At 38.8% G+C, this 27,602-nt stretch overlaps 1 protein-coding gene across 4 annotated transcripts in view; it reads right to left on the bottom strand.

Annotated features, from left to right (window-relative positions):
- Nucleotides 1-2,839: 2,839 nt before the first annotated feature.
- SENP5 (SUMO specific peptidase 5) overlaps nt 2,840-27,602 on the bottom strand; it is a 66,050-nt gene continuing 41,287 nt past the window's right edge. Inside the window, exons 6-9 of one of the 4 annotated variants that reach the window (XM_036242834.1) lie at nt 13,133-13,270; nt 9,614-9,697; nt 6,214-6,264; nt 2,840-5,327 (exon numbers count right to left, since the gene is read on the bottom strand). In XM_036242834.1, the coding sequence (XP_036098727.1) occupies nt 5,217-5,327; nt 6,214-6,264; nt 9,614-9,697; nt 13,133-13,270 (384 nt within the window). In that variant the 3' untranslated portion in view covers nt 2,840-5,216. Of the gene's footprint in view, nt 5,328-6,213; nt 6,265-7,396; nt 7,454-9,613; nt 9,698-13,132; nt 13,271-27,602 lie in introns of those variants that run through there. The other 3 variants (XM_036242831.1, XM_036242832.1, XM_036242833.1) reach the window with 3 other exon arrangements.

Below are 27,602 nucleotides of genomic sequence, written 5' to 3' on the forward strand. Positions count from 1 at the left end.
TGATTTCTCTGTAGTAGTATATTGAACTATTGCTTTTTAAAAATTTTATTGGTTAATGGGATCATATAGGTTTCAGGTGCAGATTTCTATGATACAAGATCTGTGTATTGTACTTGTGCCCAAATCTTCTTCCATCACTATATTAGGTCCCCAACCCCTTCCCTCTGGCAGCCACCACACCGCTGTTTGTGTCCACGATTTTCAGTTTTATATTCCACATGAGTGAAATCATGATTCTTAGCTTTTTCTGATTGACTTACTTAGTTTAGCATAATATTCTCAAGGTCCACCCATATTGTCACAATGGCAGTATTCATTTCTTATAGCTGAGTAGTATTCCATTGTGTATATGTGCCACAGCTTGTTTATCTAGTCCTCTATCACAGGGACACTTTGTTTGTTTCTGTTATTTATTTAAAACTGCTGATCTAGTATAATTTTTCCTGATATACTGACACTTTTTTTCATCTAGCAACAAAGTATCTCCAAACTTCTTATAGTTTATGAAACTTGGGGCTGAAGTATTTCAAATGTGTGAATGTCTTTGACATTACAGTAAGTGTAGGTTTTCTCATTAAATTAAAACTGGTTATTTGAGCCCTAGCTGGTGTGGCTCAGTGGACAGAGCTGCGGCCTGAGAACCAAAGGGTCTGGAGATCCATTCCGGGTTAGACCTCAAGACAAAGAATATCACCAAAGATAAAGTGTGTCATCTCATAATGATTAAATGATATATAACAATCCTAAATATGAATGCATCTAATAGCAGAACTTCAAAATACATCAAGCGAAAATTGACAGGTAGTAGTGTGTATTTAAGACTCCCCCATAATCTCTCTGTGGCTTGATAGCTAATTTCTTCTAATGAATAATATTTCATTATCTAGATGTACTCCAATTTACTTATCCATTCATCTGCATGACTTTTATTTAAGTCTTTTGAGTTTTTTTCTTGTGTATGGTGTAAGTTGGTGGTCTAGCTCCATTTTTTTGCATGGATCTGTCCAATTTTCTCAACACCATTTATCGAGACTGTCTTTACTACAGTGTATGCTCTTGCTTCTTTTGTCATTCTGTCTCTGTCTGTGTCTCTCTTTTTCTCCCTTCCCTCCCTCCCATCCACTCTCTCTACAAAAAAAATCAATGGAAAAAATATCCTTGGGTGAGGATTAACCAAAAAAAAGAAACTGGTTATTTGACTTTTTATGAGAGCTATAACTACTTGTAAGTGCTTAGGAAAAAAACACTTGCAAATATTTAATTTCATGAGGACATACTATTCATTTTTTAAATTTCTTTTTATACTATAGTTTGAATTTAATGTATTTTGTATTCTTTTGTAGTAAAGCATAATTCAGATTTCTACAGGCCTTAAAACCAGACAGTGGTTCTACTTGGAATTGTGACATCTGTAACAGATATCAATAAAGTTAGACCAACTTATCCTTGTCTGTGCCCATTTCCTCACCTATAAAGAGGGACATTGGAACCCCGTTACTCTGGAATATTTATGAATGTGTTTTTGGGGGAATCTATGAATAATGTGCAGAATGTACATGTCCATTTTGATTTGATAGTTATCTAATATGGTATTCACTAGCCACATGTGGCTAATTAATTTAAAACACTAAATAGTTCCTTGCCTTGGCTGGTATGGCTCAGTGGTTAAGAGTGTCGGTCTGCGGACCAATGAGTTGCAGGTTCGATTTCAGTCAAGGGCATGTACCTCAGTTGTGGTTTGTCCCCGGCCCTGGTCAGGTCTTGCAGGAGGCAACCAGTCGATGTGGCTCTATCCTACTGAAGTTTCTGTCTCTCTCTCCCTCCCTCCCACTCTATCTGATAAGTAGAAAAATTCCCTTGGGTGAGGATTAAAAAATAAAACATTTAGTTCCTCATTCCCACTGGCCACATTTCAGATGCTCAGTAGCCACACGTGGCTAGTGGCTGTTGTAGTGGATACAAATATAGACCATTTCCATCGCTGCAGAAAATTCTATTAGGCAGTACTGTTTAAGGGTAGGCTGCTTGGAGCCTACACTGGATATGTTCATAAAAGCGCTGTCATGACTGGAACACCACTGAGAAAAATGACTACTCACCAAACAGTACACGTTATTCAATACAAGAGAACACACATTTATAAAGGCATTTAGTTTATTTTTCAAAAAAATATTTTTGCTAGAAGGTTTGAATCATCTTACATGATCACAACCTTTAAATAAATTCTTTTTCTGACCAAAAGGTACCACTTAAGTGAATAGTTTGTTTAGGTCTGCTTTTGTAATACCCAAATACAATTAGCACTTCTCTGATGGTATTTCCTAGGTCTTCTTAATTGTCTACTGGCCAGGGGGCAGAGCCCAGCACATAAAGAATGTGCTTTATAACTGCAGATTAGTTTGGTTTCTTAACATCAGTAAGCAGAGCAGATAGTCAATATATCTAATTCACACTGTTAATACACTGTTTCTCACCTGACGAGTCTGATCCACCTATAGCTCCCAGTTATCTCTTTTAACCCAGTGAACCACAATTGCAGAGAAAAAGGGCAGCTCAACTTAGACTAGTGCTGGCTGTATCCCAGTAAGTCTGTTATTGTTTTGTTCCAACTATGAATTCAAGATGACCAGTGTTATTCATATTTAATGATAAATAGAAAATACAATGCAAAGCCAAAAAAGGGATTTGGGGGACTATTGGGAGCAAGTGCTTCTTTCCCTTAGGAGGTTCCCTTAAGAGAAGGTTGGTTCTCTACAATCTTGAGACCTTAACTAAAAGTTGAATTCAATCTACATTCATTGCTATGAATTTAACAAAAGGGAAAAAAAAATCACTGGAAAGAAACAACTACAGACTGGTAAGTTTGCTGATGGAGAGAACTGGGCAGCTTGTTGAAGGCACATCATAAATAGCTTTTAGTTTGTACAAAGCCTGCACTCCATCCAAAAGCACAATATCTACCCACTTTGTGGGCAACAATTCAGTGCCAAGCTACTGACAATAAAACAATGCCTGTCTCTTCCACCAACAGCCCAAACTATATTTCAAAAATGTCTTTGTTGCAAGGAAGCAGTTATTGCAAACATCAGGGCAAAGGCCATTCTAATGTAGGACTTGGGCTAAACAGAGGTGTGCTGCTAATCACAAGAGGGGGAAAAGTGACTATGTGTGCAGAGAAACATCGTAACCAGACTTAAAATATTTGTAATTTAGGCTAAAGCATGCTTAGCAATGCACCTCAAGGTGTCCTGTAAAGCTGGAAGTGAATGAGGAACTGGACTTGGACAGCTCACTTTACGTTCTCTATGAACATTCCTGCAAGCCTCAATGCTGAGATGATGACAATTTCTCAGATTGGAGGAAATGACAACTAGGCTTTGGGCATTAAGATTCTTGCCAGAACACAGTTCTGACTCTTCTGCATGCCTAATTCTGTCAGTAAGGAGGTGAGATATGGAGCTCTAAAGTATAAGACATTTTTAATCAATAGCCTAGTTACTGGCTCCTTTGTATAGCTACCAAAGGGAAAAAAAAAGGCAAATGTTATTACATATAGATTTGAAAAATCTCATTTTGCATATTTATGTCTGAAAATTGAAAACCTCAAGAAGACGTCCTCCCCATTTTAAACTGTAATCTTTCCTAATGCAGACAACCCTATCTATAGCAGCACAAGTGCCTCTAATCTCAGTCTTTTTAACGACTTGAAGCACAATAAGAAATACTGACCTGGTTTTATACTAAGAAGTTTGAGTCTGGGGGACTTAGGAAAGTGCTGGGGCTGTTTACAATGTAAACACTGGTGTTGGTGCTTGGAATGTCTGGGGAGGGAACCCTGCATTTTGTAAACATGTCTGACTCTACTCTCAACTGCTGGCAGTCAGCCTTTATGGCCAAGTTAAACTGTACATTTTTGCTTTTTATTTTTAATACCTAAGTAGGCAGATCCCAAGTATCTTCTGCCATTTTCTTGGTATTTTTCTGTACAAGCTTCTGAGTTTCTTATACACATATTTGTTGTTTTTCCTGCCTAGTTCAGAACAGATAATTGGGTAGTTTAACACGCATCTTTTATTTCCTTTCAAATACCATAAAAGGCTGGATTAAAGATGCAAGATCCTTTACATTAACCCCAATGCAGCTAAGTGTAAGGACAGGGCCACTTCTGCCTTTCTCCGGAAGATGAGGTTCATAGGGTTGGTCGAGCAGAGGCCAAATGAGGAACTTGCACGTTGCTGAGATCACTAAAGAGCTAAGGGGGGAAAAAACTAATAACACTTACTGTACTCCTGAGGAATCAAGTCTCTTATTACCTTTCCTCTCCCCCCAGCCTGTAAAAGACCTGAAGCCAGTCTTCAGTTTTGAACCTTCGTATTTTAAATACCCTTGCAATAGAAAGGTATTTGGCAAATCTTAAATTCTTATGGGAGACAACACAAGGGGAGTGTCAACTTATAAATTACTCTTAGGCTGAACTGTCATTTGTTTGATCACTTGTTTAATAGACAGTAAGGTTTTTAATGGCTCTGGGTCAAAAACAAAAATCCAGGGAATTCGGTGTTCCAGCAAAAGCCTTTATAAGACTTAGGCATTTATTCTAATTCTTCTCACATGTGCCTCCATAAAGAGAACACACCAGTTAGTTTTTGGCCACTTCTTTCTCACCCGTCAAAAGGAATGCAACTCACATTCCAAGACTCACTCAGAGAGGGAAGTCAGTGAAAGGTACTGCTGGTAAAAGTAAGACAGGGCTGGCTTTGTCAAAACAACAACTAGCTACCCTTTATGCCCAGGGAACACCTAATATCCTCAGAGTTATGTTGTATCCTGCATTTTTAGGTTCTGGGATTAAGTTTCAAACCTGTATTCAGTTCACATCTAAGTTTCAAAAGCTGCACCAAATCTACTAGGCTTTTTTTTTTTAATACTCTGCACTGCATGCTCTGTCTATATGCATGCATTTGGATAATAAATATTAAATATGGGGTGGGGGAACATATGGAATTCATAAAGTTAAAACCGAAACCAAACTGAACATTAAAAAATAGTACATGGTAGCTAGAGAAATGAATAAGGGCTAAAAATAAACTTGAGGTAACAATAGTGGCCCAATACCACTGATCTGAAATATCTGTAAAAATTCAAATAAGTGTTTGGAGATTCAAGTAACAAACCATCTGCTCCAACTTGGTCAGATTTCCCAGCCTTGCTGAGTTTTAGTCCATGAGCCGGCACTCACACAGCTCCTTATAAATCCTCTTCCGTACACGGGGCATGTCTTCTTGGGAAAACTGGAAAGGCTGCTCTAAGGCGAGGCACTTGCAGTACTGAAAAGATCCCAGACATATTTAAATGGCAGGAAGTTATGTACCAGCCCAATGTATTTTACCAGATGCAGACCTAATAAAATAGGGTCTAAGGCAGCATTTTAAAATTTGTTTAAACTTGTTATAAGACATTGTTTTAAATATTTACATCCAAATTATAGTCAACTTTCATGCAAGTATATAGCCTGGGATCTCCCCACCCTCCCCACTTAATACTTAAAGCAGAAACTGATGAAGGGGCTCCAATTCTTCTTAAGGTGCAACCTGCTGAGAATGCAGCTAGACCTACATGGCCTTTAAGTGAGAACTGATTTGTTTACAAACCCCAGACATTCATGAGTCATGAATGAGCCCATCTTCCAAGATCTTTGCAGTTCTCTAAATTTATGGATGATATACTACAATTTCCTTCACATATATAATACATAACAAAATTTTCAACAGCCTTTTGACCACTAAGGGAACCACAGTATGAGAAAGCACAGCTTTTGAATGTGTCTGTTATTTCAAATTGAAATAGTATGTACTCTATGGCAAAAGACCATTTGCCAACGGTTAAAAATATACAATTAATTCTGCAAATGCCAAGGGTCTATGATTCGGACAAATTCAGATCAGGGTCCAGTGTGGCTTACTAATAACCTCTGATAAGACATGGATGATACCAATTATTCATTCTTGGCCTTTAAAGGTGGTTCTTCCTAATCATAACATTAAGAAATACAAACACTACTGCTTCTCAAAAGAAAGGGAGAAAGGAAAAGTACCCTGTTAACTGTAACTAGTACTCTGTACATACACATCACAGGGACTCCCACTTCTCCTCTCCAACCCCAACAAATTTAATTCATACATTGTAAATTCTGAAAAAACAATATTTCTTTACCTGGAGCACAAAGACTCCACAGTCACTGTCATTTTTCTGTTGTGGAATACACTGGGGGAGGGGAGGGAAACAAAATGATTAAAATAAGACCAAGTACTATCTTCAGATAAGATTTTTTTTGTTTTGTTTTGTTAACCCTCAACTGAGGAAATGTTTTCATTGATTTTTAGATACAGTGGAAGGGGGGTAGGGGGAAAGAGGGAGGGAGGGGGAGAGAGGGAGAGGAAGAGAGAGAGGAGGAGGAAGAAAGACATTGACACGTCTATTGGTTCCCTCCTGCATGCCCCAACTGAGCCCTTGGATTGGACCTGCAACCCAGGTACATGCCCTTGACACGGAATCAAACCCAAGACCCTTTGCTCCTTGGGCCAGTGCTCTAACTGCTGAGCCAAACAGGCCAGGGCAAAAAATTGTTTTTATAAAAAAATTAGCAAGAGACAGAAAATTTGTCTCTATCTAGGATAGCTGGTATGTACCTGTGGTATTGAAAGTGCTTGAATTTTAGCCCTGGTTGGTGTGGCTCAATTGGTTGGAGTGCCTTGGGTTTGACTCCTGGTCAGGGTACATACCCAGGTTGCATGTCCAATTACCAGCCGGGGTGCATGCAGGAGGCAACCAATCGATGTTTCTTTCTCACATCAATGTTTCTCTTTCTCTCCTCTCCCTTTTTCTCTCTAAAATCCATAAAGACATATATATTTTTTTATCCTCACCTGAGGACATTTTTCCATTTTTTGTTCAGATAGAATGGGAGGAAGAGAGAGAAACATTGACATGAAAGGGACATATCAAGTGGCTGCCACCCGCACGACCAACCAGGGCTGGAGACAAACTGCAACCGAGGTATGCGCCCTTAGTGGGAACTGAACCCGGGTCTCTCTGGACCACAGGCCAATGCTCTAACCGCTGAGCCAAACTGGCCAGGGCTAAAGACTTATTTTTAAAAAATAAAATAAAAAAGTGTTTGACTTTATCGAGGCATCTGGCCACATGAAAAGAGCTATCAGCCACAATTTATATACCAACATTTTGCCTAAATATGAGAAATGGGAAATAAAATAATATCTAATTTTAAAACTGCCATTTGGATAATTAGTTTTGCTATGAATTCACTGACAATGGAACTGTGGATCAAAGAACATGTGCCTGGGTTCTGAATACTTACACAGTAATAATCTTGCTCAACAGTCTTCACTTTTCATCTCATGTTACACAACTCACCCCTATTCTTTGAAAGAAACTGTAAAGGTAAATGATATGTTTTCAAAAGAACTGGTTACTGTATCCTATCTAAAGTGGGAATATGAAAGATCCTAGGAGAATACGTAGTCTAGTTGGTAAAATTCAGAAAATTTAGAAGTTCAATTCTAGTTTGAACTAATATACTGTGTTATTTAAAACATAAAGCTTAAGCCCTAGCCACTTTGGCTCAGCGGTTGGAGCACTGGCCTGCAGACCAGAGAGTCCTGGGTTCGGTTCCCGCTAGGGACACGTACCCAAATAAATAAATAAATAAAACATAAAGCTTAAGCGTGAATTTAAAATTTAGCTCTTGGTTCGTTCAAGGATAAACAAATCTTGTCTCTCTGGATTTGGGTTAAAGGTTTCAAGATCTTGCCTTTTTAGCATTGTGTCAATGATCTTGACAGACCCGAGTTCAACAACCTGACCCTACCTATAGCTTTGATGACCTTTGGGGAAGGTCACACCTAGGCTTCAGTTTTCTCATCTATAAAATAAAGATGATGCTTATCCCTAAATGACCTACTTACCTCATAGGCTATAAGGATCAAATGAGATCACACAAACAAAAACACTTTGAAAACAAGAAAGTGGCAACCATAAAATGTAAGACACTGGTATTTCTAACAGGATTGAGAGGCTCTACCTAGACACTGTGCCCCACATACAACTTTAAATGTCTATGGGCCAAACATAATGCTTTTTGCAGACTGAGCTCAGACTGAACCACTCAAGTCATGGTCTTCCCCAAAAGCCTGGAAAGTAGCTCAGTGCACTTGCTCCCTTAGTAGATCCAGTCAGTCATTTCAGTATCTTCCTGGGTCTATATGAGTCACCCAGAAATAAGAGCTATGATGCAAGAGGCAGGTGCTACCAAAAATAATTTTTTGTCACCATGTCATATCATTATACAAATTTTATAACCATATGATTAGCAGCTGCCCCATGGGTGAAATGACCAAACATATTTGTTCTAAGCAACCACTGGAAAACAGCAGCCAGATGATGAACACTAAGGTTCTGAGTTGCCTCCCTGCAGCATCCAGGCTTTTCATTGGTATCTTCATCGCCAGTCTAAAAAATGCTTTTATTTTTATTTTTTGTTACAGATGTTTCTCCATTTCCCCCCTAGACACCGCTCCCACTCCACCCCTGACATTGCTGTCTATGTCCACTGGTTACACTTAACATGCATATAAGTTCTTTGGTTCATCTCATCCATCTCCCCCACCCTCCTCCTCTGAGGTTTGTCAGTTTGAACCATACTCGTTTCTATGTCTCTGGGTCTATTTCATTCATCAGCCCACCTTGTTCATTATATTCCACAAATAAGTGAGATCATGTGTTATTTCTCTTTCTCTCATTGGCTTATTTCGCTTAGCAGAATACTCTTGAGGTCCCTCCGTGTCATCTCAAAGGATAAGAGATCTTTCTTTCTTACAGCTGCATAGTATTCCATTATGTATATGTATCACAGCTTTTTTATCCACTCATCTATTGATGGGCAGTTGGGCTGTTTCCAGAACTTAGCAAATGTAAATAGTGCTGCTATGAACATAGGGGTATATATATTCGTTCTGATTGGTGTTTCAGACTTCTTAGGATCTATTCCTAGAAGTGGGATCAATGGGTCAAGTGGCAATTCAATTTTTAATTTTTTGAGGTAACACCATAGTGTTTTCCACAGTGGCTGCACCAGTCTGCATTTCCACCAGCAGTGTACTAGAGTCCTCTTTTCTCCACACCCTCTCCAGCACTTGTTGTTTGATGATTTGTTGATGGCAGCCATTCTGGCAAGTATGAAGTGATACCTCATAATTGTTTTATAAAAATGCTTTCAGCCCTGGCCGGTTTTGCTCAGTGGTTAGAGCGCTGGCCTGCGGTCCAGAGAGACCCGGGTTCATTCCCGCTAAGGGCACGTACCTTGGTTGCAGTTTATCCCCGGCCCGGGTTGGGTCATGGGGGTGGCAACCACTCAATGTGTCCCTTTCATGTCGATGTTTCTCTCTCTCTCTCTCCCTCCCACTTTATCTGAATAATAAATGGAAAAATGTCCTCGGGTGAGGATAAAAAAAAAAAAATGCTTTTAAAGACACCCACTGTTTTGATGATTCCATCCCTTGATATCCCTGGTTTTTCATTTTTATCACACACTTACCTTTGTAACAGCAGTCTGCCAACCCTGAAGAAATTCAGGTCTATTTTTTTCTCTGGCTTCAGTCAGCAAATACTTTCTTATATTCTGGTTAAAAAGAAACCACAACACAGATGCTATGTTCCATCAGGTGGTGAAAAATGGAACCTGCCCACAGCAGATAGAAGCAAAGAAGAGACTGTGGCCGCACCATTGGGCAGAGGATGCATGAACAAGTTTAAAGCAGGAACTTTATTTCAGACCTTTCACTTCATAATGTTAAGAAGAACTCCAACCCCTTGTACTCAAGTATGCACTTAGACTGTGGACACTGATATATGTTGTAATAAGAATTTTTTATGAGATAGCCTTTTTCAGCAGTAAATCAACCTGCTGAATTTGAAACTTAAAAATTACTGCCAATGCCCAGTTGGTGTGGCTCAGTTGATTGAGCATCGTCCCATGGACTGAGAGGTCCCCGTTGGATTCCCGGTCATGGCACATGCCTGCATTTTGGGCTCGATCCCCAGTAGGGGTTGTGCAGAAGGCAGCCGATTGATGGATATTTCTCTTTTACATTGACATTTCTCTCTCTCTCTCCCTTCCTCTCTATCTAAAAAATCAATAAAAACATATTTAAAAAAAATTACTGCCAATACTCAACAGAGGGAAGGAACTCATGGCAGAAATCATTAATAACTGAAACTAAATGAAAAACATTCTTGTTTCCATATTTTTGAGAACTGCAGGTAAAGGTATCATTCAATTTGTAGAGTCATAATTAAACCCATTCTAAATACTAAACAGAGTCAGATCCACTGCTGAAATTTCTACCAAGATAAAGCCTACTGGAGTTTCAAATTTTCCCTCATATCCTCAACCTCTTCATGCATCTCTCTCTGCACATCTCTTCTAAGGGTGAAGTCAGAGGTTACATGAATTAAATAACCCCCTGAAGGTAGAGTAGAAGTATATATGTATGTGTTTATACATAAGTGTACTTTTGTATATACATACACATACATATATGCATGTATGTATTTTATTTCCATAAACATGTTATACTTCATCATTCCTGGAACTTGCTTTTTAAAACTCTATATGTCTTGAGATCTTTCCATGTTGGATGTGGAGATCTACTATGTATATTCTTTTTAACTGCTATGGTCACTTTGACAATATGACTATACTACAGTGTAGGTATTTTTTTGTTTTTGTTGTTAATTCTCACCTAAGGATATTTTTCCACTTATTTTTAGAGAGTGGGAGGGAGGGAGAGAGAAAGAGAGACAGAGAGAAACATCAATGTGTGGGAAACACATCTACTGATCGCTTCCCACACAACCCTGACCAGGGCTGGGGATCAAACCAAGTATGTGCCCTTGACCAGGAATTGAACCTGAAACCCTTAGGTCTGAGGGCCGACGTTCTAACCATTGAGCAAAAGTGGCCAGGGCTACAGAGTACGTATTTAGCCAGTCTGTTGGTAGAGTTAAATTTAGGTTGTTTTAATTTTTTACTATTATCAGTAAAGCTGCAATGAACATCCTGGTGTATGCCCCATCCTTGCATGCAAATATGTATTTTTATGGAGTAAATACCAGGAAATAGAATTGGTATGCAATAATTTACAAGGTACTTAGAATTGATTAGAATTGCAACTTTTCAAGTATACATTCCACCAGCAAATATGAGAATGTCTGTTTCCTTTTACAGTCGTCCCTCGCCACTTTGCGCTTCGTGGCTTCACTCTTATCGCGAAAGTTGAAGCGTGAAGTGGCGAGGGACGACTGTATATAAATAAAGAATCCTACTTCGCGGAAATTCATTTATCACAGTCGAGTCTGGAACTGATTAACCTCGATAAACGAGGGCTGACTATATACCCATATAAACAATGGGATACCATTAAATTTTTCCTAATATAATAGGCAAAAAATGGAACCCTATTTGTATTTCCCATATTTCTGGTTAGGGTGAGCATCTCTCCATGTGTTTAATGGTTATATGCATTTTTCTTAAAAATTACTTATTTTATTATTTGTCCATTTCTAGTGGATCCTTCTTATTCATTTGTAGGAGTTCGTTATATATTCTGGACAATGACTATTATATAGGTCACAAACATTTTCTTCAAGTCTGTCCCTTGTCTTTTAACTTTATGGCATACAGAAGTTTTAAATTATGGCATGTTAAAATTTATCAATCTGTTCCTTTATATCTTTTGCTTTTTGGTTCTGTATAAGAATGCCTTCCCTACTCTAAGAACATAACATTTTCTATATTTTATTCTAACTTTTGTAGTTCTGTGTTTTATATTTAGGTCATTATTCCATCTGAAATTTGTTTTCTAAATAGTATGAATAAGGATCTATATTTTACTTTTCCAAATAGACAGCTAATTTTCCCAATGGTATATACTGAATAGCCTATTCTTTCCCAATTTCATCATACACTAAGTTCCCACATACACATGAGTTGTTTTTAGATTTTCTATGCTGTACCACCAATTTACTTGTCTATTCCTAAATAAATATAAACATAGTTTTAATTATTAAAACTTTATGATATAGCCTTGGCCCAGTAGCTCAGTTGGTTAGAGCATTGTACTGATATGCCAACGCTGCAGGTTCAATCCCTGGTCAGGGCACATAAAAGAATCAACCAATGAGCACACAGATGAGTGAAACAACAAATCGATGTTTTCTCTCTCTCTGTAAAATCAATAAATTTTTTTAAAAATTAAAAAAAATATATAGTTTGACAAGTATTCCTTTCTTCCCTGTTCTACTTCGAAACTATTTTAGCTGTTTAAACATATGAGTTCTGCAATATGAAATCCACAGTGAGCTGATCAGGTTTATTTCAAAATCCTGATAGTAATTGAATTAGAACAGAAATTTGGTATATATTAGTTTAGGGAGAATTGATCTCTTTCCAATACTGAGTGTATCTATCTTTCCAAATATTCAGATTTCATTTAAATACTTTAGTTTTCATCTTTAAAAACTTCCACATTTTTTGCTAGGGTATATTACTGGGTAATTTATGTCTTTATTGCTTTTGCAAATGGAATCTTTCTGCTTTCAGTTATATTTTCTAACCAGTTCTGCTAGTGCAGAAAAATTAAGAAATCTGCTAAAATTTCTTGCTTGTATCCCACCATCTTGTTGAACTCTCATATTTGCCAGCTAATTCTTTTGGTTATAATTCATTCTACATAAGTTATTTTGAAGATACAAGCAAATTTCAGCTCTAAGAGGAACCAAGGAAAACAATTTCTATCCATATTCAAAATAAAGTGTCAAGGGAAAGGCATAATGAAATGTGATGAAATCCAAATAAGGAATGTATCTCAGAGGATCCAGATTATAGACAGTCACCTGTCCCCAGTTAGAGATTCCTCTGGTAGTCCTTTTCTCTGCCAACATTTCAGAGGGGTTTTATGATAGAAATTGATCCTCAATGGTATTGTATATAGAGCTAAGGTAACATTTGGTCAATCACAAGACGAATGAAGAAATAGGCATTATATTAACTTACCTCTACACAAAACTTAAAATGGATGCCTTGCGAATCATAAAATGAAATAATTCGGTTAGAGAGTGTCACAGTAATGAGAGACCAGTGAACTTCCAGGTGAATAGGAATCAACAGAAGGCTCTTTTTAAATAAATCCACCTAATCAAAAAAGAAAAAGAAATGCACCCATCACCACAGGCTATCCATATAAAAAATAATAAACAGCTGCTTCCATTTCCTAACCTTTGATCTGCCCAAAGTCATAAAACTAGGAAGTGGTGAAACCAGAATTTGAATCCAGGTTTTGTCTGAAGCCCATGTTGTAACTACAAAGCCATAATACACAATAAGAAAACTGATGATTGTCCAGCAGGCGTGGCTCAGTGGATTGATTGTTGTCCCATGGACTAAGAGGTCCCAGTTTGATTCCTGGTCAGGGCACATGCCCGGGTTGTGGGCTTGGTCCCCAGTGGGGTGCGTGCAGGGGGCAGCCGATGGATGTTTCTCTCTCACATTGATGTTTCTATCTCTCCCATCCTCTCTCTCTAAAAAAATCAATAAAAACATTTAAAAAAACAGAAAGCTGGCCCTGGCCAGTTTGGCTCAGCAGTTAGAGCGTCAGCCTGTAGTCCAGAGAGACCCGGGTTTGGTTTCTGCTAAGGGCATGTACCTCGGTTGCAGTTTGTCCCCAGCCCTGGTTGGGTCGTGCAGGAGGCAGCCACTCGATGTGTTCCTTTCACGTCGATGCTTCTTTCTCTCTCTCTCTTCCTCTCTCTCCCTCCCACTCTATCTGAACCAAAAAAAAAGGAAAAATGTCCTCAGGTGAGGATATAGAAAGTACTATTTTTCATTTAACCTGCTAAACCTGTGCTTCAACTGCCAAATATGACCCGGGTTCGGTTCCCGCTAAGGGCACATACTTTGGTTGGGGTTCAACCCCGGCCCTGGTTGGGGTTGTGTGGGTGGCAACCAGTCGATGTGTCTCTCTCACATTGATGTTTCTCTCTCTCTCCCTCCCTCCTGCTGTATCTGAAGATAAATGTAAAAATATCCTTGGGTGAGGATAAAAAAATTCTTATTTAGGAAGGAATCATGGTATTAGAAAACAGGGCTATAAGGCTTTTATCTTTCTACAGACTCAATATAGTATAGTTAAGATTGTGGGCTCTGAAGTAAGTCCAATCAAGTTCAAATTGTGGCTCTTCCATGTTCTGGCCATATGACTTTGGCAAATTTCATAGCTTCTTTGTGCTTTGGCTTCCTCAGCGTAAAATATAGATAAAAATAGTACCTACCTTATGAAGTTCTTGAGAATGATAGTTAATGTACAATGCAAAGAATTGTGCTTAGAACATTATATGTAGCCAATAAATCTTGGCTATTATCATTATTACTACCTCAGGTCTCCCAGATGCAAATTTGAGAAAAATATACCTGATAATACTTTACATATCCTTTAGATCCTAATTCATCCTTTATATCCTGATATATCATTTGCAATCTAGAAATATTTGCTATTCCACTCAAAATCCTAGTTGTGGATGATAAAGTAAGAGGTGTTTAATAAACATTTGTAAAAGAGTTAATGAATTTCCTTTTTCCAGGTATTTTAAAAGATTATTTTAGTGATTCCTTAGGTTAAAACAATTACAAGGCTATTTTAAACTACATAAGATGCTTTTTATTTTTTAATTTACTGGGTGACACTGGTTAACAAAATTATACAGGTTTTAGGTGCACAACTCCACAACACATCATCTGTACACTGTATTGTGTGCTTACCACCCCAAGTCTTCCATCACCATTTACCCCCCATACCCTCCTCTCCCTCCCCCCACAACTATATTAGATTCTTAGAAATGTTCTCAAGTCTTCTTTGCTTTCTGATATTCAGATAATGTCTTGCTCTAGATGAATCTTCTGCTAATCTACATGACCTTAGAGCAAAGCACTTTAGCACTTCTATCTTTCAGTTTCCATAAACTTCTGCCATTCAGTTTCAGTAGATATCCATAAACCTGAGAGGTGGACAGAAGGAAATACTAGAAAAGATTGATAATTGGCCCTTTCCAGCTCAAAAATTCTGAGTACCTAAAGCAAGGAATCATATATAAAATACAGTTTGAAATGACACCAAATTTATATTATTCTCAAAAAGAAACTCTTTTGGGAGGAGCATACAGCCATGCTGTGAGCTACCTACAGGGAAGGGTAGCCTTGGGGTCTCAGTTCTACCACTATGAGGAACTGAATTCTACCAACAACCTGAATGAGCTGGAAAGATAAGAATGCAATCTAGCTGAATCCTTGATTGTAGTCTGCTGAGACCCTGAGTAGATGACCTAGTGAAACCATACCTGGATTCCTAAGCATGGAAACTATGATATGCAATGGAAACATCTCAGCATACGAATCTGGAAAATAAGTGAATAAGAGTGGCCCTGCAGCGTTCCCCAGGTGGCCTTTTAAAGGTCAGCTGATTGCAGATTTGGAAATGTATTCCATCCTAGCCAAGGAGATCTGGAGAGTGATATGGCATGTCATCTTAGGTTCCCAAAGCATCCCCAAATACCCTAGGTTGGGTAACCACAACAAACAGAAGAGGAAGGGCCAGACATTAAGACCCTCCAGATCCTCCCAAACACTGAATCATACAACTTAAGAAGCTCCAAACACTGGACCATCAAGGTTCCTGACACCCATAACACTGTGGCTGGACAGACCCTAAGCAGAACCTCTTTAAAAGCTTTTACTGATTAAAAAATGAGGTTTATAGATGACGTTAGTGAATCTAGACCCAGCAGCATCTTACAGGGTCTGCTCTGAACCCCTCAGATGAGCCATAGTGACATGCTGACCCATGCCCTAAACTTTGGAAGGCATCATACTGCATTTCCAAAAATTACAACACCAGGATTCCAAAATGGCAGCAGAGTGAATGGAAGCCACACAGACCATCTCCCAGGACCAGACTAGAATTACAACTAAAATAAAGACAAATCATTGGGAAAAAGCAACAGAAAAGCAGCTGGAGAGGACTCATATAACCACGGGCAGGAAAAGAGACACTGAATCAAGCCTGGTAGGTCTGTGGAGGTATGAGAGGGTGGGCTGGGAGCTCACGGACATCATCTGTTTTAGCTGTGAGCAGCTCCCTTGGGGTTAAAATCCCATGACAGCTCCACAGCACAGAGGGCCAGGACAGAGCACTAACTTAGCTAGAGCCACTCACCTTGGGCTCCGGCAGAGAGAGGACAGACTGGACTGGAACTGTGTGGGGACACTCGGGATTTGGAGGGTGCTCAGAGATTTTGCTCACAGGACAGTGGCCATCTTGTTCCTTCTAGGGAGAAGCAGCAGCCCCTCCCTTGGAGATTTAACCCCACCCAGCTAGGCCAGAGAAATGCAAATTGAGGCTATTAACAACCAGCATCTACCCCACCCTCGGGAAATCCTCTTATGATGAACAACGGAGGGAGTTCTTCATTTAACTGAGAAACCAAGGCTCCTCAAGTAACTGAGACCTATAGCCTCCAGGCAAAAAGCTAGAGGATAACTGAACCATTCCTGGGCTTGCAAATCTAGCCAGGAAAGTAAGACTTGACAGAGGTGTCTAACATAAGTCCTCCCACACTCATCCAAACCCAGTAGAGGGGGCCACAAACAGCAGAACACCAACACCCACAGGGAAAATCTGGCAGGCTCCAAAACCCACTGAGCCAAAATGGTGAAACAAAGAAAAAAATCCCAAATGAAAGAACAAAAGACCTCTACTGAAGATGAGATAAATGAAATGCAGTTAAGCAAGTTATCAGAGGTAGAGTTCAGGCCATGATCTTGAGGAAGCTCAACAGCATGAGTAAGGACATCAACCATCAGTAAGGACATTTACCATGAGTAAAGATATGGAAACATTGAAAATCAACCAATTGGAAATGAAAAAACACCAAGAAGAAATGAAGAATGGCATAGCAGGAATAAAGAACACATTAGAAGGACTAAACAGCAGTGTAGAGGAAGCTGAGGACGGGATCAACAAGTTAGAAGACAGGATAGAAAAAAAATCAACCAATCAGAAAACCAAAAGGAAAAAAACAATTAAAAAACAGAAGAGAGCTTAAGAGAACTGTGGGACAGCTTAAAACATATCAACATTTGCATTATAGGACTTCCAGAAGAAGAAGAAAAGGAGCAAGGGTTAGAGAATTATTTGACAAAATAGTGACCAAAACTTCCCTAACTTGGTGAAGGAAGAAGGCATTCAAGTTCAAGAAGCACAGAGAGCCCCAAGTTAGAAGAACCCAAACAGGCCCACACCAAGGCACATAGTAATTAAAATACCAAAAATTAAAGACAAAGGGAGGATCCTAAAGGCAGCAAGGGAAAAGCAAGAGGTTACCTGCAAAGGAACTCCCATTAGGCTATCAGCTGACTTCTCAAGAGAAACACAACAGGGCAGAAGGGAAGGGCATGAATTAATCAAGGTCATGAAAAACAAGGATCTGAATCCAGGACTACTCTATTCAGCAAGGCTATCATTCAAAATAGAAGGAGAAATAAAGAGCTTCCCAGGCAAAAAAAGGCTAAGGAAATATATTAGCACCAAACCAGCACTGCAAGAAATGTTAAAAGGACTGCTGTAATTAGTAGAAGAAATCGGAAGAAAAAATATAACCACAATAAACAAAAATGTCAAGAAATAAGTATGTATCAATTATCACCATAAATGTAAATGGACTGAACACTCCAATCAAAAGACACAGAGTAGCTGATTGGATAAGAAAGCATGATTCATATATATGTAGTTTATAAGAGACCCACCTCACAACAAAAGACTCACATAGGTTGAAAGTGAAGGGATAAAAAGAAATCTTCCAACCAAATGAAAAGGAAAAAAAAGCTGGCGTAGCAATACTCATATCTGATAAAATAGATTTCAAAATGAAGGCCATAACTGAAGACAAAGAAGGCTACTACATAATATTGAAAGGATCAATCCCAGAGGAAGATATAACCTTGGTAAACATATATTCACCCAATATAGGAGCACCAAAACATATTAAAAATCTTCTGGAGGACTTCAAAGGGGAAATCTACAGCACTACAATCATAGCAGGAGACTTCGACACCCTGCTGACATCACTGGATATATCCTCTAGACAAAAAATTAACAAGGAAACAGATACTCTAAATGAAGCACTACATTAAATGGATTTAATAGATATCTACAGAGAATTACACCTCAAAACTGCAGAATCACATTCTTCTTAAATGCACATGGGACATTCTCAAAGATAAACCACATGTTAGGGCACAAACTAAGTCTCTGCAAGTTCAAGAAGATTGAAATCATATCAAGCATCTCAGATCACAATGGCATGAAACTAGAAATCCATTGCAACAAGAACAAGCGAAGAGCCCTGGCCAGTTTGGCTCAGCGGTTAGAGTGTCGGCCTGCGGTCCGGAGAGACCCGGGTTCGGTTCCCGCTAAGGGCACGTACTTCGGTTGCAGTTTGTCCACAGCCCTGGTTGGTCGTGCGGGTGGCAGCCACTCGATGTGTCCCTTCACGTCAATGTTTCTCTCTCTCTCTCTCCCTTCCTCTCTCTCCCTCCCACTCTATCTGTACAAAAAATGGAAAAATATCCTCGGGTGAGGATAAAAAAAAAAAAAAAAGAACAAGCGAAGACATTTGAACACATGGAGATTAAATAGCATGTTATTAAACAATGAATGACTTACCGAGGAGATCTAGGAAGAAATTAAAAACTTCCTGGAAACCAATGAAAACGAACACACAAAACACAAAATCTATGGGATGCAGTGAAAGGAGTTCTGAGAGGGAAGTTCATAGCATTACAGGCCTACCTCAAGAAACAAGAAAAATTTCTAATAGACTATCTAACCTCACAATTTAAAGAACTAGAAAGCAAACAAAAATAAAACCCCAGAGCAAGTAGAAGGAAAGAAATAGGAAAGATCAGAGCAGAAATAAATGACATAAAGGTGAAAAAAAAAGAAAAAACCAAAACCAAAAAAAAACAATTCAAAGGATTAATGAAACAAAGATCTGGTTCTTTGAAAAGATAAACAAGATTGATGGACCTTTAGCTAGACTCACCAAGAAACACACAGAGAGAACCCAAATACACAAAATCAGAAATGAAAGGAGAAGTAACAATTGACACCCCAGAAATACAAAGGATCATTAACAAATAGTACGAACAATTATACAGCAACAAATTAGACAATCTAAGGAAAATGCACAAATTTCTAGAAAGACATAGTCTCCCAAAACTGAACCGGGGATAGAAAATTTGAACAGACCAATAACAACTAAGGAAATTGAAAATGTAATCAACACTCTCCCAGCAAACAAAAGCCCAGGCCCGGACGGCTTCACGAGGGAGTTTTACCGAGCATTCCAAGAAGAACTAACAACCATTCTCATCAAACTATTTCAAAAAATTCAAGAAGAAGGAAGACTTCCAAATTTGTTTTATGAGGCCAGCATAACTCTAATTCCAAAACCAGAAAAAGACACTACAAAGAAAGAAAACTACAGACCAATATCTCTGATGAACATAGACACCAAAATCCCGAAGAAAATACTAGCAAATTGAATCCAGCGATACACCAAAAAAAATTATTCACCATGACCAAGTGGGATTCATCCCAGGGATGCAAGGTTGGTACAATATTCGCAAATCAATAAATGTGATACACCACATAAACAAAATGAAAGATAAAAATCATATGATCATATCAATAGACACTGAAAAAGCATTCGACAAAATCCAGCACCCATTTCTGATAAAAACGCTCAGCAATGTGGGAATAGAGGGATCATATCTTGACATAATAAAGGCCATATATGAAAGACCTACAGCCAACATCATACTCAATAGGCAAAAACTAAAAACATTTCCCTTAAGAACTGGAACAAGACAAGGATGCCCACTTTTTTTTTATCCTCACCCGAGGACATGTTTTCAGTTTTTTGTTCAGATAGAGCAGCAGGGAGAGAGAGAGAGAGAGAGAGAGAGAGAGAGAGAGAGAGAGAGAGAGAAAGAAAGAGAGAGAGAAACATCGACGTGAAAGGTACACAGCGAGTGGCTGCCACCCGCACGACCCAACCAGGGCCAGGGCCAAACAACCGAGGTACATGCCCTTAGCGGGAACCAAACCTAAGTCTCTCTGGACGGCAGGCCGACACTCTAACCACTGAGCAAAACCAGCCAGCGCTCGCCATTCTTATTTAACATAGTACTGGAAGTCTTAGCCATACCAATCAGACACGAAGCAAAAATAAAAGGTATCCAAATCAGAAAGGAGGAAGTGAAACTGTCATTATTTGCAGATGACATGATATTATACATAGAAAACCCTAAGTACTCCATCAAAAATCTACTAGACTTAATAAATGAATTTGGAAAAGTAGCAGGATACAAAATTAATGTCAAGAAATCAACGGCAAGCGCTGGCCGGTTTGGCTCAGCAGTTAGAGCATCAGCTGCGGTCCAGAGAGACCCAGGTTCGGTTCCTGCTAAGGGCATGTACCTCAGTTGCAGTTTGGCCCTGGCCCTGGTTGGGTTGTGCAGGTGGCAGTCACTCAATGTGTACCTTTCACGTCAATGTTTCTCTCTCTCTCTCTCTCTCTCTCTCTCTCTCTCTGTCTCTCTTTCTTCCTCTCTCTCCCTCCTGTTCTATCTGAACAAAAAATGAAAAACTGTCCTCAGGTGAGGATAAAAAAAAAAAATCGACGACAAAAGGAGAAACATCTGTAACAAAAAATTAATTAATAAAGAATTTAAAAAAATCAATGGCATTTTTATACAGCAATGATGAACTCACAGAAGAGAAACTAAAAAAAAATCCCATTTACCATCGCAGCAAAAAAAATTAAGATACCTAGGAATAAACTTAACCAAAGAAGTAAAGGACCTATTTGCAGAGAACTACAGGACATTGAAAAAAGAAATAGAGGAAGATATAAAAAAGTGGAAGCATATACCTTGTTCATGGATTGGAAGAATTAATTAACATCATTAAAATTTTCATACTACCCAAAGCAATCTATAGATTCAATGCAATCCCCATCAAAATACCAATGACTTATTTCACAGAACTAGAACAAATACTTCAAAAGTTCATATGGAACCAAAAAAGACCCCTAATAGCCACAGCAATCTTTAAAAAGGACAAAGCAGGTGGGATCACAATACCAGATATCAGGTTATACTACAAAGCTACTGTAATCAAAACAGCCTGGTACTGGCCTAAGAACAGGCATATAGGTCAATGGAATAGAACAGAGAACCCGGAAAATTGACCCAAGACATTATGCTCAATTAATATTTGACAAAGATGGCAAGAGCATACAGTGGAGTAAGACAGCCTCTTTAATAAATGATATTAGGAAAATTGGACAGCTACATGCAGAAAAAAATGAAACTAGATCATCAACTTACACCATACACAAAAATAAACTCAAAATAGATAAAAGATTTAAATATGACTCATGAAGCCATAAAAACCCAAGAAGAAAATGTAGGCAACAAAATTTCAGACATCACACACAGCAGAATTTTTACTGACACATCACCTAAGGCAACAGAAACAAAGGAAAAAATGAACACAAGGGACTACATCAAACTAAAAAGCTTCTGCACAGCAAAAGAAACAATCATCAAAATGGATAGGGAACCTACTATATGGGAGAGCATAATTGCCAATGATTTATCAGATAAGGGGTTAATTTCCAAAATATATAGAGTGCTCATACAACTCAACAAAAGAAAGGCAAAAACCCAATTAAAAAATGGGCAGAGGAGCTAAATAGACAGCTTACCAAACAGGACATACAAACGGCCAAGAGACATATGAAGAAATGCTCAATGTCACTAATTATCAGAGAGATGCAAATTAAAACAACTATGAGTACCTCACACCTGCCAGAATGGCTGCTATCAACAAATCACCTAACAAAAAATGTTGGAGAGGGTGTGGAGAAAAGGGGACTCTAGTACACTGCTGGTGCAAATGCAGACTGGTGCAGCCACTATGGAAAACACTATGGTGTTTCCTCAAAATATTAAAAATTGAATTGCCTTTTGACCCAATAATCCCACTTCTAGGAATATATCATAAGAAGCCTAAAACACCAATCAGAACGAATATATTACCCTTATGTTCATAGCAGCACTATTTACAATTGCTAAGATCTGGAAACAGCCCAAGTGTCCATCAGTAGATGAGTGGATAAAAAAGCTGTGGCACAGCCCTGGCCAGTTTGGCTCAGTGGTTGGAGCATTGGCCTGCAGTCCAGAGAGCCCCGGGTTCGGTTCCTGCTAGGGGCATATACCCCCCCCCCCACAAAAAAAAAGCAGTGGTACATATATATAATGGAATGCTATGCAGATGTAAGAAAGTTCTCTTATCCTTTGAGCTGACATGGAGGGACCTCGAGAGTATTCTGCTAAGTGAAATAGGCCAATGAGAGAAAGAGAAATACCACATGATCTCACTTATTTGTGGAATATAATGAACAAGGTGGGCTGATGAAGAAATAGACCCAGAGACACAAAAAGGAGTATGGTTCAAACTGACAAACCTCAGGGTAGGGGGGAGGCAGGAATGGAGGCAATGAACCAAAGAACTTATATACATGTATTTAACCAATGGACATAGAAAACAGGAGGTTGGGCAGCAGGATGGGGAGGAGGGTATCTAGGAGGGAAAAAGGAGAAACATCTGTAACAATAAATTAATAAAAATTGATTTAAAAAAACCTAGAAAACAAAAAATAAATTAAAATTTAAAAAGTTTTAAAAAAACAAACATTTATGGAAAACTGTATGGAGAGCCCTCAAAATATTAAGATGGGAACTACCATATGATCCAGCTATTCCACTTCTGGATATGCACCTCCAGTGTTAATTGCAGCATTATCTGCAATAGCCAAGACTTAGAAGCAACTTAAGTGTCCATCAATGGATGAATTGATAAAGAAGATATGGTGTATATATAAAACGGAATATTATTCAGTCACAGGAAAGAAGAAAATCTTGCCCTTTGCAACAACCTGAATAGACCTAGAGGGTATTATGCTAAGTGAAGCAAGTCACATGGAGAAAGACAAATACCACATGATTTCATTATGTGTGGAATCTAAACGAAAATCCCAAACAAACAAATCCAGCCTCAAAGATACAGAGAACAGATTGGTGATTACCAGATGGCAAGAGGGTTGGGAGTTAGGCAATATGAGTGAAGAAGTTAATTGTGTGGTGATGGACAGTAACTACACTTTTGGTGGTGATTACTTTGTAGTGTATACAGATGTCAAATTATATTGTACACCTGGCACTTATATAATGTCATATACCTATTTTACCTCAAAAAAATAAGAAGAAAAGAAAACTTTATTCTTAACTGTAAGAACAATATTTGAAATAAAAGTTAGCCCTGGCCAGTATGGCTCAGTTGGTTGGAGCGTCATCCTGTGCACTGAAAGGTCATGGGTTGGATTCCCAGTCAGGGCACATACCCAGGTTGCGGATTGGATTCCCAACTGGGGTGTATGCAGAAGGCAACCAGTTGATGTTTCTCTCTCACACTGATGTCTCAAATCAATAAAAATAATATAAAATAAAAACTTAGAAAATACAGTTAAAAAGATACACTTCAGTGTATATCTTTCCAGATCTTTTACTTCTTTTTAATATATTAATTCTCTCTCTATCTGTCTCTCTCTCATACAAACACACACACACACACACACACACACACACACATAACTATATACATATAATTAAGAGTAATGGCCCTGGCCAGGTGGCTTGGTTGGTTGGATCATCATTCCATGCACCAAAAGGTTGCAGGTTCAATTCCTGCTCAGGGCACATACCCAGGTTGTGGGTCCAATACCCAGTTGGGGCACATACAGGAGACAACCAATGTTTCCCTCTCACATCAATGTTTCTCTCTCTCTCTCCCTTCCTCAGCTTCCTCTCTCTAAAATCAATAAAAACATATCCTCCACTGAGCATTAAAAAAACAAAGAGGAACTTCCGGTCAAGATGGCAGTGTAGGCAAACACGGTATTATGTCTTCCTACAACCAAATCAAAATTACAACTAAACTACAGAACAACCATCACTCAAAACCACCTGAAATCGAGCTGAATGGAAGTCCTACAACTACGAAATTAAAGAAGCAGCCACTTTGATACTGCATTCAAGACTCAATTACAACAGAAGGGTGTAAAGTCCACATGAGGGGTGCACCCTGAGGGCCCAGCTGGGAGACCAGGGAGGCTGTGCCACAGGACCCTACAGGTCACCTACAATAGGCCACCCTAGGAAGCCCAAGAGACACAGCAACTCTACCTAATACACAGAAACAAACACAGCGAGGCAGCCAAAATGAGAAGACAAAGAAACAGGTACCAAATGAAAGAAAAGAACAAAACTCCAGGAAAAGAACTAAATGAATCAGGGATAAGCAATCTGACAGATGCAGAGTTCAAAACACTGTTTATAAGGATCCTCAATGAACTTACTGAGAATTTCAATGAACTTAGTGAGGGCCTCAACAGCATAACAAAGGACCAGTCAGAGATGAAGGAGGCACTAATTAAAATAAAGAAAAATTTACAGAGATTCAATAGTAGAGGAGGTAAAGCCAAGAAGCAAACCATTGATTTGGAATATAAGGAAGCAAAAAACACCCAATCAGATCAGCAAAAAGAAAAATGTATCCAAAAAAATGAGGCTAGTGTAAGGAGCCTCTGGGACAACTTCAAGTGTACCAACATTTGCATCATGGGGTTGCCAGAAGGAGAAGAGAGAGAACAAGAAATTGAAAAACTATTTGAAACAATAATGACAGAAAACTTCCCTAAATTGGTGAAGGAAACAGACATACAAGTCCAGGAAGCACAGAGAGTCCCAAACAAGATGAACCCCAAGAGGCCCAGACCAAGACACATCATCATCAAAATGCAAAAGGTTCAAGACAAAGAGAGAATCTTAAAAGCAGCAAAAGAAAAGCAATTAGTTACCTACAAGGGAGTTCCCATAAGACTGTCAGCTGATTTCTCAAAAGAAACTTTGCAGGCCAGAAGGGAGTGGCAAGAAATATTCAGAGTGATGAAAAGCAAGAACCTACAACCAAGATTACTCTATCCTGCAAAGCTATCATTTAGAATCGATCAACATATAAAGAGTTTCCCAGACAGGAAAAAGCTAAAGGAGTTCATCACCACCAAACCATTATTATATGAAATGTTGAAGGGTCTTCTTGAAGAAGAACAACAACAAAAACATGAACAATAAAATGGCCATAAATACATATCTGTCAACAACTGAATCTACAACAAAATGACCAAGCAGAACAGAAACATTCTCATAGACACAGAGAACATTTTGTTGGTTGCCAGATGGGAGGAGGGTAGGGGAAATGGGTGAAAAAGGTGAAGGGATTAAGAAGTACCAATTAGGCCCTAGCCACTTTGGCTCAGCGGTTAGAGTGTCAGCTTGCGGTCCAGAGAGACCCTGGTTCGGTTCCCGCTAAGGGCACGTACCTTGGTGGCAGTTTGTTACTGGCCCTGGTTGGTCGTGCGGGTGGCAGCCACTCGATGTGTCCCTTTCATGTCGATGCTTCTCACTCTCTCTCTCTTCCTCTCTCTCCCTCCCACTCTATCTGAACAAAAAATGGAAAAATGTCCTCAGGCGATGATAAAAAAAAAAAAGTACAAATTGGTTGTTAGACTGACAAACCTCAAAGGGAAGGAGGATGGAGTTAGGAAGAAATAAAACAAAGAACTTCTGTGCATATATGCATAACCAATGGACAGACAACAGTGTGGGGAAAGGTAGGAGGGGGGTGGGAGTGTGGAGGAGTAGGTCAATAGGGGGAAAATGGAGGAACATCTGTAATACATTCAACAATAAAAATATGTTTAAAAATTTTTAAAAATAGCCCTGGCCGGTTTGGCTCAGCGGTTAGAGCGTCGGCCTGCGGTCCTGAGAGACCCGGGTTCGGTTCCTGCTAAGGGCACGTACCTCGGTTGCAGTTTGTCCCCGGCCCTGGTCGGTCGTGCGGGTGGCAGCCACTCGATGTGTTCCTTTCACATCGATGTTTCTCTCTCTCTCTCTCTGTTCCTTTTCTCCCTCCCACTCTATCTAAACAAAAAATGGAAAAATGTCCTCGGGTGAGGATAAAAAAAAAAAAAAAAAAAATTTTTTTTAAATAAATAAAACTATTTCCCATTTGAGGGACATTAAAAAAAGAAATGATATAAGAACCATATATATGCTGCCTACAGGATACGTAATAATTAAAGACACTCACCGTAAACGGATAAAAAAAAATATTTCATGAAAACGGAAATGAAAAGAAAGCTGGGGTAGGAATACTAATATCAGGCAAAATAAACTTTAATAAAAACAGACTGTGAGAAGAGGACAAATAAGGGCATTATATGATGATAAAGGGATCAATCCAACAAAAGGGTAGTGCACTTGTAAACATCAATGCATCCAACACAGGAGCACCTAAATACATAAAGCAAATATTAACTAACATAAAGAGAGAGACTGATTTACAACAATGGATAGAAATTGCAAGGAAACACTGGCCTTAAATGACACAGTATACCACATGGAATTAATAAATATATACAAAACATTACATCCAAAGACAACAAAATATACCTTCTTTTCAAGTGCATAAGGAACTCTCTCCAGGACAGATTGCATGTTAGGCCACAAAAAGTCTCAATAAATTTAAGAAGACTGAAATCATATCAAGCATTGTTTTTGACCATAATGTTATGGGTCTACAAAACAACTACAAGATGAAAATTGGAGAAAACATACACACACACACACACACACACACACACACACACACACACAGAGGCTAAACTACATGCTATTAAACAACCCAATGGGTAAAATAATAAAGAGGAAATAAAAAAATATCTTGAGACAAATGAAAATGGAAACACACATTCCAAAATCTCTGGAACATAGCAAAGGCAATTCTGAGAGGAGAGTTTATACTGAGTGATACAGGTCTACCTCAAGAAACAAGAAAAATCTCAAACAATCTAACTTTACACCTGAAGGAACTAGAAAAAAAAGTGCAAACAAAGCCCAAAGTGGGAGAAAGGAAATAATAAAGAGCAGAGTAGAAATAAATAAAATAAAGACATAAAAAACCATAGAAAAGATGAATGAAACTAAGAGCTGGTTCTTTAAAAAATAAACAAATTGACAAACCTTTAACTAGGCTCATCAAGAAGAAAAGAGAGAGGGCCCAAATAAATGAAATCAGAGATGAAAGAGAAGTGACAACCAACAAAGAAATACAAGGGATTATAAAGCAATACTATGAACAATTATACACCAACCAACTGGACAACCTGAAAGAAATGAATAAATTCCTGAAAACATACAATCTTCTAAGACTGAACTATGAAGAAAC

This window comes from Molossus molossus, unplaced genomic scaffold, assembly GCF_014108415.1.
Source record: "Molossus molossus isolate mMolMol1 unplaced genomic scaffold, mMolMol1.p scaffold_m16_p_5, whole genome shotgun sequence".
Lineage (NCBI taxonomy): Eukaryota > Metazoa > Chordata > Mammalia > Chiroptera > Molossidae > Molossus > Molossus molossus.